Here is a 13014-nt window from a genome sequence, read left to right as displayed (position 1 = left end):
GTAAAATTTCAACATTCTTATATTTGGTTTAATTTCTTTGATACTGACCTAAAAAAAATGGCACGCCATAGTACCACTGAACAATCACAAGGTTTTCAAAAACACTCTTTAAAACTTCAAGAACTTCACTAAATCACTTGCAAAAAAAAAATAAAATGTACATAGGATATCATTGGGAGACATCACCATTAAACCATATTGAGTATGGACCTTGAAATCGTTTAATGTGGACAATGAGGACCATAGTGACATGTTTGCCCAAGCCCTGCATGCTGCTGCACCGAAAGACATCTTCTATACTAACTGGGTTTAAATCAGTGGGACAGAGTACAGGGCAGGACTAATCATTTGCAGTGAGATTGAACATGAAATCCCTGTGTTTTGCAGAATAAAAAAGATACTTTTAGTCGACAGTGTTATCTACTTCCTAGTGAACAAGCTTGTGGTTGACCATTTCAGTGAGTATTCTCATGCCTACCAAGTATTTGAAAGTGATGAGAAACATATTTTCAAAGCAGACAGTCTTGTAATTTATAAGCCCTTTGATTTACAAAGTGCTTATGCTGGAGATGAGAGCATATATATTGCACCTTTATTTTCTTTGTAAATGTGCATATATAGTTAAGTTGTGCCCAATCCCCATGGTGCTTGGAAGATTTTTTTTCTGAATAATAAAAAGAAAATGATAGTTTGTTTTAATTTTTTATTATACTTGTTCACTGTTAAATCTTGTGGGTCAACACATTTAAATGTTTGTAAACACAGATAGTAAATAGATTTACAGCATGATAATATTCATACTGTTTTTCTGTAGCCTTACAGGTGAGTCAAGAATCATTTTCAGATTTGGTGAAAACATTCATGGTGGGAGTGCAGTGCATACATTAATATGGTGGTAAACACTTCAAAAATACACTTTCAGATGTCATAAAACAACAGTTTCAATGTTAGAAATTAACACACCTAGTGAAAGGGAATAACACAATTTAGTGTGTGGTTCTTTTTTCGATCACTTGCAGCTGCAAGAGCAGCAGGGCTGAATTAGCTGGTCATCAGCCAGCGGTTTCAGAAATACAAATCTCTTCTGACTGAACTCGGTGTGTCATTGTATATTTGGAGCTGCGACAAGTCTGAGCTGTGGACCAATTCTGTTCCCCCAGGGTGATTGGAGAAGTTGAAATCACCGCTGGAGAAAAGGGGGAGATGACCGCCACTCTAGTTCCAATTAATGCAGAGGGAACATACAGCCGCACAAGGGTGATGTTCAAGACAAGGCAACTGCGACATGAGTGGCTGTACAGGTGCCCAGAAAATGTTTCCGTCAGGGTGTCAGACAATGGCAGGATAAATGCTGAGCTCTTTTTGGAATGTTGGTCACATGTTTGTCCAGCAACTTCCAAAGGTGATTTCTACTGAGCTGTGAATAAAGATAGTTCCGTCATCATTTTTTGCCAAATGTAAAAGCAAACTAGATCAGCCCAGCCTCCTCACTGAAAATTTTTGAACCCATGGGAAAATATGCTTCAGTCTAGCCTGAGTGATGTGCCCTGCTGAGGTGATGTGTCCCTGAATGGCCATAGTGACTGGAGGTGTAAACTACGAGTCTGAGCAGTGGACCTCTGGGGTCTCCCCATATCCCTGCGATCCCAGCCATTTACAAACAACTCACTCCGTCTTACCTGAAAATCATCATAAAACAACACCACAGTGGAGCAAATCATGGCACAGAATGAATTACAAATTTTTAAATGCACTGAAATACCTGTATTCATTAAACACATTTTAATCAATACGTTGAACATGAACATTTACATGCAGAGTGCCTTACAAAGGTATTCAGATGATTTCCATTCATTTTTCTTGGCAGATCAGCTCCATCTCTTTCAAGTGTCATGGACATTGCTTCTGGGCTGCACATTTAAATTATGCAACAGATTTTGGTGGGGTTGAGGTCAGGACTTTGTTTGCATCTCTAAAGAACAGTGACCGCTATCATTTTTTAGTTCTGTGGCTTTGGATTGTTATTCTGCTGAAAGGGGAATTATCAAACCAAGTTTCTGCAAGTATTTGTCTATAATACGTTGCACTATCCATTTTTCATTCAATTCTGACAAGTTTCACTGTTCCGTTATACATTATATGACATTACAAACACTTGGTAGATGCTCTTATCAATCTATAGTGGAGAATATCCGTGTTACTCTGATGACTACAAAAATGCAGTATCACCAAGAAGGCACAGAGGCCAGTTATTATTCAATAAGTAACGTTAACCTAACAAACAACAATTTGTATTGTAAGTGAAGAAAGTACCACTAGACAGGTAACCTGTCATTACACCTCTATAACTGTAGCAAAATCCAAAAAGAAATCCAATAAAAGAAAGAGAAAATGAAGGTAATCTGAATGGGGGCCAGGGGAGCCATGGTGCAAAATGAACAGATGAGTCTGCCGTGTGCGTCGGAAGGCAAGTTTTCTGTTCGTCTGACTGCAGTGGGAAGCTCATTCCATCACCAAGGGGCCAGAACAGACAGAAAATGTGAAGAAGTGCATGCAGGGTTTGGTTGGGTGGGTAGGCATCAGTAGGTGGGTGGGTTGTGGGGTGCAGACAGCATCCATGCCTAATGACAGGAGTATGACAGGGCCAGCGCCACCTGATTAGAAATAATAACTTGATTAGGGTGGACGTCTAAAGTGTTGGCAGCCACCGTCATGTCCCAGGCATCTACCAGAGCCACTTTCAGGCGCTCAAACACTTTCCTCTGAGCCAGGTTCTGCATGTAGCCATACCAGTTACTGCGTCTTATCATCTCTGAGTTCAGTTCAATGGTGTTCTCCAGCTTTATAACAACAACGGCCTGGGGGATGCGGGCGTGTAACCGCAGAATCGCCCGGCGGATGCTTTGTAGCCTTCGGATAAAGACTTCTGGGGGGTAGGGCCGGAAATGCTGGCCGATTCCAATGACCACGATCACATCCTTCTGCCCACGACCAAGTGTTATACTGTCCAGTACTTCAGGAACGGTGACTGATGTCTTTATGTTGGATGCGAAATAGCTAAGCCAGGGATGAGCATGCTTAATCCATCGGACAGTGATGTTGTTACGGGCATCAACAGCCAAATATGAATGAAAACGACTCCCTTGCACAATTCTCAGACCTGAGGAAACGTAATGAATAAATGGGACAAATGTTATGACCTACATGGCCAACTGTGCTTTGCACCACAGAAATCTAAACCCAAGCAGCAGGACTCAGTTTTGGACTTGGGGATGGTCACTGCAAGAAGGACTAGTACTTTAACAGGGCACACCCTTCTGTCTCCCCAGTGCAAATTAGGAACTTTTATTTATGTATTTTTTTTTTATCTCCATGGAATGAGACAGAAACCTGTGATATTTGATAAGAAGAAATCACATGACATTCAAGTGGGCAATGCTGTGTATTCAGAAGAATCATCAGGAGCTCATACATTGTATCTGTTGACTGTTAAACATGGCTAATGTATCACAACAGCAGGCCTGATATTGCTGACTGGTGCACGCCGTAGTGGCGACAGTGCACACTGACATTTCTGTCTTCAGCAAGGGTAAATCCAAGCTGTTGTATTTTCACTTTGAATTGCCTCTCATTACCTTTCAGCTTTTTAGTCAAATACTGTATCCACTGTCGTGCTGTGGAGTCACCCAATAGGTAGAGAGTCTTTTCCTTTAAACAACTGGTAATGGCACCTGCATTGAGGAAGGGGCCTATCTGACAGGAGGAAGAAGACCACCTATTTGAATAGAAATATCCCCCAGGAAAAGGGGAGTTTGTTCCTACCACACATTTTTCAGCTGGGCTATGTGTTGCACCTGAAAGATTGAGAAGGACAGAGATAAAAATAGATAGTTGAATGCACATAGGAAATATTTATAAATTGCTTCCACAATGTTCAATGCCATTATTGCATACTTTTTTATTTTGACAGACTCAAAGACGTTAAGTAGGCTATGGTTTGAAAAAGATGGTGTAGTTGTCATTGAACTGAAGTTGATATACGCAATATGATCTTAGTAGTTCACACCACCAAAATCATCGTAAAAACAGCATCCCATTGTGAGTCTTAAAACATCAAATGGGCCTGTGTAGGGTGGTTTACAGAAGTGTGCCCCTTATCAGACCCCCAAAGGAAGACAGACTGTTTACTGTGCTGACAGGGAGTCAGCAGGGTGTGATAAAGAGACAGTGCTCAGTTGCAAAACCTCCAACTGGATCTGCATTATGTAAACCTTAGGTTCTCCATAATGCAGGGTAATCATGTTTGGTATTGTTGGAAACCCGACATCATGGGGAACAAGTTGGCTTCTCAGCTACAAAGGTTAACCCATTGTGGCTTACAGAGGTAGTGCAAGCAGGATCATTGATGTACTGTTTTGTTATGATTGTGTCTATTTGATCATGTGGGGTTTTTCCTTTGATCCTTAGGTATGTAAGGGTAAAAGTGCAATGGTTCGGGGAGACTGATCACCACAGACTCCTGTACATCATACACGTAAAGCCATCCAACTACGCACACATTTTGCACCATTGTATATTGACATTATTGAACACACTGTACAATAAACTGCATTACTTTAACCTGGCATTCCTCTTTGACTCTTACCACTGCTCACTTAGCAGTTTTAAGGTCCAAAAGTACACATAGAACCCTGCAGTCATTCACCTATACATTAGCAAGATCCACAATTGTATCAATGTATGCTACACAAGTATATGATTTGTGTATATGTCACAGACTGAAATTCAATAATGGATTGCATGCAGCACAATCTCAAAGCACTGCACTGAGATGTCAGGAAAATCACCCTTTTTGAGACATAACATACTTGCCTTGAGTGATGTGCGAAAGCTCATATCATACATCAGTCAAGGTAGGGGGAGGGACCTACTTGGCCAGAAGGTGATTCCTATAGTGTCCCTGTCTTTGCAATGGCACATATACTAGTATTTCCCCCTACTGGTCAGCCAATTTATCCAGGTCTTCCATTCAAGCACTAACCAAGTCCATCCCTCCTTTGCTTGCACCATTTGTTAGAAGAAAGGTAGTATGGCTGCCAACCATGACAGGTTTTCTTTTGGGAACCGCCAATGTGATCCAAATGCTGTCCTGACCATTTTTTTATTACGCAAATGTCTGTGACTGACTGAGTGAGTGACTGAGTGAGTGATGAAGTTACACCATTGGTCGGCCGAGTTATGAAGTCACGCCATTGGTCGGCTGGATCACGTGTGTTAGGTCCAGCCGTATACTAGGTTTTAACCTGGTCTTGTTTATTTATGAAGTATGAATTTTAAGAAGGCACATTAGAGCTTCAGGCATAGGCAGAAAGGAACATACCAGTACAACCACCGACTGTCAGAGGGTTGAAGTTGATTGTTATTTCAATTCCAGTGTTTTCCCTTAAAAATAAAATAATAAACATGACATTTAGATGGTTAAACAAACTTTCACAGCAAACTCATGAGCTTCAAATCATGATCCGTCCAAATCATGAACATCAAAAACACAAGCTGCAGGATATAATTTCTCTCACGTAAACTGAAAAATATTTCTAATTTATTCAGAAGTATGAAATAAGATATTGATAAATACCAAACATTTTCAACTCTAAACCTTTTTGAGTAGCTGGTAAGGCACAGAACTACCATATTTGGTGCCATTAGACCAGAACACATACAATATTTTGAATAGCAGATGCCTTACTGGGCTAATAGGTGAACTTCCTCCTTTGTCAGATTAGGACCTGGGTGGGTGTAGGACTGCATGATGGACAGAGAGTCGCAGGGAAGGGTATGGGGCTTGTAGCAGGCGTAATATTCGCCATCCTCCTTCTTCCTGTATTCACACAGGGGTGTGTCTGAGCTCAGCCGGAGGGCACACTGAGACTTCTCCTTTTTTTTCCCATTTCTAAAGGTTCCCATGTGCATGGACTTATTGTAATTCTTCATCCAGTCTTTCTGGAGTACCTTAACTGCCTCAGACGAGTGCATCAGAAGCACTGAGACTTGCACCTCTCCAGGCCAAAACAAGTGGAAATGCACACGATAGGAGCCATTGAGGAGGTCAATGACATCTCCTGATGCACATGCCTGGAGCTTTGGAGAGTGGATCCGGGCCAGGATGAAGTCCCCGCCATATGCTTTTGGGTGCCCTGCATAGTCCCTAATCTCCACGAGCACATTCAATGCATCACCAACACAGTACTGAGGCCTAGGCTGCTCTAGCCTGACCACACTATGCTGAGCACTGGAAGAGCTGTTGAAAGAGGTGAAGTTGGAGGGTGAGGAAGCCCATGATAATGAGAATATTAATTCATCTACGGTCATTTCTTTGAGAGGGGTCTCAGATTGCTCCTGCAATGACAGAACATTACAAGGGGGTTTTAATTCATGAACATCTGAAATTGAAAAGCCTTTTTTTTTTATTTAACGGTGTTGGATGCTCAAAGCAGAGTCTAATGTTCAAAAGTCATCAATAACCAGCACACCCCAAAACCTACATATACAGTCCCATGCTGTCTGTTATAAAACTAAATTTCCCTTGCACGTAGGCTTACGGTCTCTAGGTGAGATTCTTAAGTATTCATATAATGTAATTAATAATAGTACATGACTTCAGCTTGATCAATTTGTGCAGTTAAACCACTACAATAGAAACATAAAAAGCACTTTAAATATAACACATTACTACCAGTAATAAATAAATTGTTTATTACTAGCAGTAATATCAACATTAGTCTACATGTGGCTATAGAAAGTTTTTTATGGTAGGTGACACAGTTGGTTTGTTCAAGAATTAGAGTTAACCTTGGAATTGGTTTTCTTCTGTGGTGTCAGCTGAAGTTCACCAAGGGGATGAAAAGCGATGCAAAGTTAGCTTGTTTTCTGTTGGACCAGTGAGTAATATTACATCTAGCTATCCAGCTAGCTACGTTAGGTAGCTAGATGACCAAAGACAGGTACTCGGTCTTAGTGGGTGGGATTGAAGATGGAGGAGACTTCTTTGATTGTAAACACAGGACCACAGCAAGGCTAAAAAGTCCTGCATATTCTGCGTTTTCATCAATTTATGGTATATGTAGTAAACATCACCCTCTGGGAGCACTGCACCATTTACGATTCTGGCCTCTTTCCTTCCTTCGCATGTACAGTGTGTGGATCAGCTGAAATTTTCCCCCCATGATCAGCTAAGAAACCATTTAAATTAAATATATTTTCTTGAAAATTAATTACATTGATCGAACAATCACAAGACATTAATTCATTGTGAGGCAATTCAATCAAGTGGTTTGACATTATCCGTTTTTTTTTAAATTATTCACATTTATGACATGTACATCTTTATGCATCATACCTACCTGTGTATCAACATTTCAAAAACATTTTTGCTATGTATTTTTTGTCATGGTTTGTGTAAAATTGCATGATGTTACAAAAATCATGAAGATGCACAATGAAGATGTATAACATGGATAAAGGCCAACTATTCCAATGTAGGCCCCTTTCAGTACAATTGTGTTATTCTCTCAGCATAAATAACACAATTGTACTGATAAGGACCTACATTAGAATACCTTCATCACCTTCATGACTTGTAGCATCATGCATGACCATAATGCAAACAGGAAGGCAAAATGGCAAAAATGTTTTTATTTTTTATTTTATTTATTCATTTTTTAATTCTAATACTGGAATTCTGAAAAGCTTACTGTGAGATTAAACTACTACCATACATTATTGAGAAATTAAATTGCTATTACCCATATTGATGTCCATTTGTATAGTTCGGAAAAATACATAGAGAAAAAACTTAGGGCACACAGAGAAATTAATATCAATTTCTTTCTCGAATATTTGCATCCCCATGATCCAAAAGGATGCCCAACTGGTGATTGGAAGTCTGTTGTTGTGCTCTGTAGGACACATAAATAAAAATACATTGTAGATTCAATCAGTGCTGGAAATATGTATGTCATTATATATGTCTTTATGGCCTGATAAACTCTCTCTGTAATTATGGTGAACCAGCATGATGAGGATCTGTGCCTAGGCAATAAGTCAAGACCAACTAAATTAAACATATTATAAAAAAATGTATAATCAATATATCTGAGTCTTCTGGCAGACTTGGCTTAAACAAAAACCTGAATGTGTAAAATACTAAACAGCCCTGAAGGGCACTGAAGTAGAGAGGAAAATTTCAATAAATGAATGAATGAATGAATAAATAAATAAATAAAGTGTAATGTGATCATGGACATTTGTTTCCACATTTAATTATTTACATCCTCATTTATTTATGTATTTCCATAATCAATTAATAAATAATTGAGTTATTATTTAAATAAATATTATTATTAGATTAGTTATTTCCACATTGAATTATTTGAGGATTGTTGAGTTATGAGTGCTCTAGAAAATAATGAAATCTGTCAACATCACCCATCAAAGCAACCAAAGCAGCCAAGCTACCTCTTGGTTGTCTAAATCTTAACACAAAGTACCACAGTTCACTTCACCGGGCAGCTAGTCTGGCGGGTGTCAGTGGTGGTTTTAGTGGCAGCTGGTGGAGTGGCAGATAGTATGGCGGGTGTCAGTGGTGGTTTTTAGTGGCAGCTGGTGAAGTGGCAGCTAGTCTGGCGGGTGTCAGTGGTGGTTTTAGTGGCAGCTAGTCTGGCGGGTGTCAGTGGTGGTTTTAGTGGCAGCTGGCGAAGTGGCAGCTAATCTGGCAGGTGTCAGTGGTGGTTTAGTGGCAGCTGGAGGAGTGGCGGCTAGTCTGGCGGGTGTCAGTGGTGGTTTTAGTGGCAGCTGGAGGAGTGGCAGCTAGTCTGGCGGGTATCAGTGGTGATTTTAGTGGCAGCTGGCGGAGTGGCGGCTTTTAGACCCTGTACACACATAGACCCGGAGCTTTTTCAAAACGTTAGAACATGCACACGTTCTAATATCGTAATAACACTACAAGCCAAAACGTTTTGGGTGGACACACACAACTCAATATGCATTATACATTACCTCCTGAATGTGTTTTTGCCACAACGATTCTGTAAAAAGTTTGAGGCGTACACATGCATACTTAAATTCCGTTGTACCACAACTGTTGTGTAGAATTTGTTGTACAACGGATTTGAAAGCTCCGTGTGCTTGCTGGTCATTGAATTCAATGTAGAAAACCAAGGTGATTTACAGTAACTAAAGAAAACCTCATTGGTCAATTTTTTGTGATCATAAATTGCATTATGTGTAGCAGGTTGTGAAACAATGGTTGTTTTGGTCCTGAAGTCTTGGGAAAATATTTAATATTCTTCATGAAACCACTGCTTTTTCTGAATACAAATTTTTCATTTTCTTTGTTTTATTTTTTTGCCTTCAAAAGTTTTAAATTCCCCATTCATTTTAATGGAAGCTGCTAAGTTTTTCCTTCAGCAAATGTAGTAGCTTGCTTCCGGGACTTCAGAAGCTTAGCTAAGCTGAAAGCATACTTTCCTGTCTACTTAAATATGCATGTCTGTGATTTTGACGGATTTAATTATTTCTCGGTGCATACATATGCCAACAGTCCTGAAATAATTACATGTGGAAATAAATTAATAAAAAATTAATTGTACAAACAAGTAATTAAATGAGGATACAAATGAGTTAATTAAACAAATTTAGCATTTAATTAAAGTTTAATTAAATTAAACTTTAAATTTTACTTTATTTATCAATTTAATTGATTGATTTAATTAATTAATTTTGGCACTGATTTCCCTCCATACTGAAGCTTCCAGTGCACAAAAAATAAAAATGAAGATGACATTATAGCACAATAAGTCTAATGTGTAACATTTTATTTTGGCTGGCATTGACTGTATGACAATGTGAATCTGCTACCAGACATAGACACTGTCACTGCCCAGAGAAATAATTAACATTACTTATGGATAAGTCACTTTTTCACCTTTATTGACCATGTACATACATACAGCTTAGGCTGTAGTAAGGGGAATATTCTTTATGACCAAATTGGTCATTAGGATTACTTTCAGTCACTGTTATATAATGTAAGAGATATCAAACAAAAATGTTTGCATTCAATTTTATGTTTCAATGAAAATGTATGAATTAAATTTTATGTTTTCACATGTTATGGATATGTAATCCTAGCAGATACACCACAATAGTAACAATTGGTTGAACATACTGACAAAAAAATTATGATCCCCATTGCATGCCAATAATATTTAGGATATAAGAAACATTTTGGTACGGTAAGATCAAACATTTCTGCAGTATGCCTTTTGAACCAATTCAGATATCTTTAAACAGATGGAAGACTTTTAAAACTTTTCTTTTGTATTCTTCCCAAGAGAAACAAGTACTAAATTATCTCTGTGAAAATTAAGAAAAGAAAGAGCAGGCACAAAAATAAATTCACAAAAAAGCATGAAACAGGAGTCACTCACCCACTCCACTCTTTCCATGGATTTAATACATTCCATCTTAAATCAAATGGATTGCTGATAATAATCAAATAATTATAATATCACTGTGAAATAAACCAACATTACATAATTCTATACAGTATTATAGCAAAAAAACCAAAACAAATGTGTGCAGTCTAGAGAGAAGAATGTTTTTACCAAAAGTGTTTCCCATACAACGCCTTTATTTTGACGCCCTGCCAAGGTGAGGTGCCTCCCCCTCCCTGATGCACAACAAGTCAAGCAAGTCTACAGTATATATATAACACAAAGGGCAGAATTCTGAAGGCAAGGAATTGGCATGTGCCAATGAGGAATGACAATGCAAAGCTGGCAATCCCTTTTTGCATGGTGAATGTCATTACCTGCTAACTTTTTTCTTTCAATGATTAGGTTGATATATCAAAAGAAAGAAAGAAAGAAATATCTAGAAGTAAGGTTTTCGTGATCAATGTCTTGATGGTATCTATCAGAAAAATGATTATATTTTATAAAATAAACTTAATTTTTTATATGTAGGTTACCGGCCGAGGCCCATGGCGGAGGAGGAGGCACTGCTCGTTTGGTCACGTGAGCAAGCCGAGATGGCGGCTACACGTAAATTATCGTTATTGCATTAACCTGTGGTTATTACATTAAACAGAAAGTTATTACATTAAGCATTCAAGATTTTTTTTTTTACAGTAACTGGCAGTTATTACATTATAAAGGACAAAGTTAGTACATTAACCATTTTTATTACATTAACCATTGTTGCACAGCCATTTTTTGCAGTTTGATGAAGGGTGCCATAGATTACTATTGAACCTTCTATATGTATGTAATGACACTCGCCTTCAGAATTCCGGTTCCGGTGCGCCGTGGGAAGGCTGCACTGACAATGGCTCCGCAATCAATTCGTAGCTCTTTGTTTATTATCTTGTTTATTATTATTTTTATTGTTTTTATCTTTGCACATACTGCACTGTCGCTCATACAGTATGATCGACAAGCACTTTTGGGAGTTTGTTCGGCACTGGACACAAACTTTTTTTCAACTTACCAGAGTACGTGCTGCGACCCCTTTGTCCTGCCGCCGCTGTGTTTACCAATACGCCGACGAAGGAGAAAGAAAAGAGGCAAACGTGCCGGTATCCTATGCAGATCTCGGACGAGACACTGCAATCCGCCGTTACCGAGCATTTTACTGGCAAATGTTCAATCCCTAGACAACAAAATGGACGAACTACACGCACGAATTAACTTCCAGCGGGACATTGCAAACTGCTGCGTGCTGGTGTTTACTGAGACCTGGCTAGACCCTACGGTGCCTGACTCGGCTGCTACCCCGGCTCGATTTTCCATCTATCGGCAGGACAGAACTACGGAGTCAGGTAAACGCAGAGGCGGAGGGGTCTGCATTATGGTTAACTCTCGCTGGGGTACAGATGTAGCAGTACTCGCTAAACACTGCTCACCAGACCTGGAGCTCTTAACTATAAAAGTCCGTCCCTTCTACCTCCCTCGGGAATTCAGCTCCGCTATAATCACAGCCGTCAATATACCCCCGCAGGCGGATAAAACGCACGTGCTAGAAGACCTTTACGGAGTAATCAATGGACTAGAGAACGCTCACCCTGAGGCAGCTTCTATTGTTGTTGGCGATTTCAATAGGGTTAATATGAGGAAAGTTTTGCCTAAATATCACCAGCACATTAACTTTCTTACCCGTGGTGACCAGACTCTTGACCATTGTTATTCTCAAATACGGGACAGCTATAAACACCTCCCCCGCTCTGCCTTTGGCAAGGCGGATCACACCTCCATTCTTCTCCTCCCAACCTACAGACAACGCCTAAAATAGGAAAAATCGGTTTTTCGGGCAGTTCAAAGCTGGAGTGAGGAATCCATTGCCACCCTCCAGGACTGTTTTGAAACCACAGACTGGCAGATGTTCTGTGTTGCAGCTGATGGGGACATTGATGAATACACAGACTCTGTCTCAGCCTACATCTCCAAGTGCATTGATGATGTCATCCCGAAAGTCAATGTCAGGACCTTCCCCAATCAGAAGCCCTGGGTTAATGGTGATGTCCGTGCTAAGCTAAGAGCACGGTCCTCTGCCCATAGCTCTGGGGACCTGGAGGCCTTGAGGAAGTCCAGATGTGACCTACGGAAAGCCATCAGAGATGCCAAAAGAGCCTACAGGGACAAGTTTGAGTCTGATTACCACAGTTCCGACCCAAGACGCATGTGGTGTGGACTGCGTTCCATCACAGACTACAAAGGGAGAAATAGCAGTGATGCCCAGCCCGCCGCCTCTCTTCCGGACGAGCTCAACACCTTCTACGCACGGTTTGAGACAAGCAACGCCATCCCTACTGTAAGGCTAGATGAGGACCAGGACGACTGCACTCTGTCCCTATCTACGGCTGACGTGAGAACTTTTAAAAGAGTAAACCCTCGGAAGTCACCAGGGCCAGATGGCATTCCAGGCCGTGTCCTCAGCGCGTGCGCCGACCAGCTAGCG

At 40.1% G+C, this 13014-nt stretch overlaps 1 protein-coding gene across 1 annotated transcript; it reads right to left on the bottom strand.

The window, feature by feature from the left end:
- Window positions 1-723: 723 nt before the first annotated feature.
- On the bottom strand, window positions 724-11318 carry LOC135250406 (NXPE family member 1-like). Its single transcript, XM_064326646.1, has 6 exons — window positions 10488-11318; window positions 7803-7955; window positions 5747-6396; window positions 5381-5442; window positions 3636-3854; window positions 724-3160 (listed from the first exon to the last, which is right to left on the bottom strand). The coding sequence occupies exons 1-6, from the start codon at window positions 10521-10523 to the stop codon at window positions 2622-2624; spliced, it is 1659 nt and encodes a 552-aa protein (XP_064182716.1). The 5' UTR covers window positions 10524-11318; the 3' UTR covers window positions 724-2621.
- Between the last annotated feature and the right edge of the window lie 1696 nt (window positions 11319-13014).

This window comes from Anguilla rostrata, chromosome 3 (genome assembly GCF_018555375.3).
Source record: "Anguilla rostrata isolate EN2019 chromosome 3, ASM1855537v3, whole genome shotgun sequence".
Taxonomy (NCBI): domain Eukaryota; kingdom Metazoa; phylum Chordata; class Actinopteri; order Anguilliformes; family Anguillidae; genus Anguilla; species Anguilla rostrata.
Note: the sequence above shows the minus strand (reverse complement) of the source record. Positions and strands in the feature narration are given on the sequence as shown.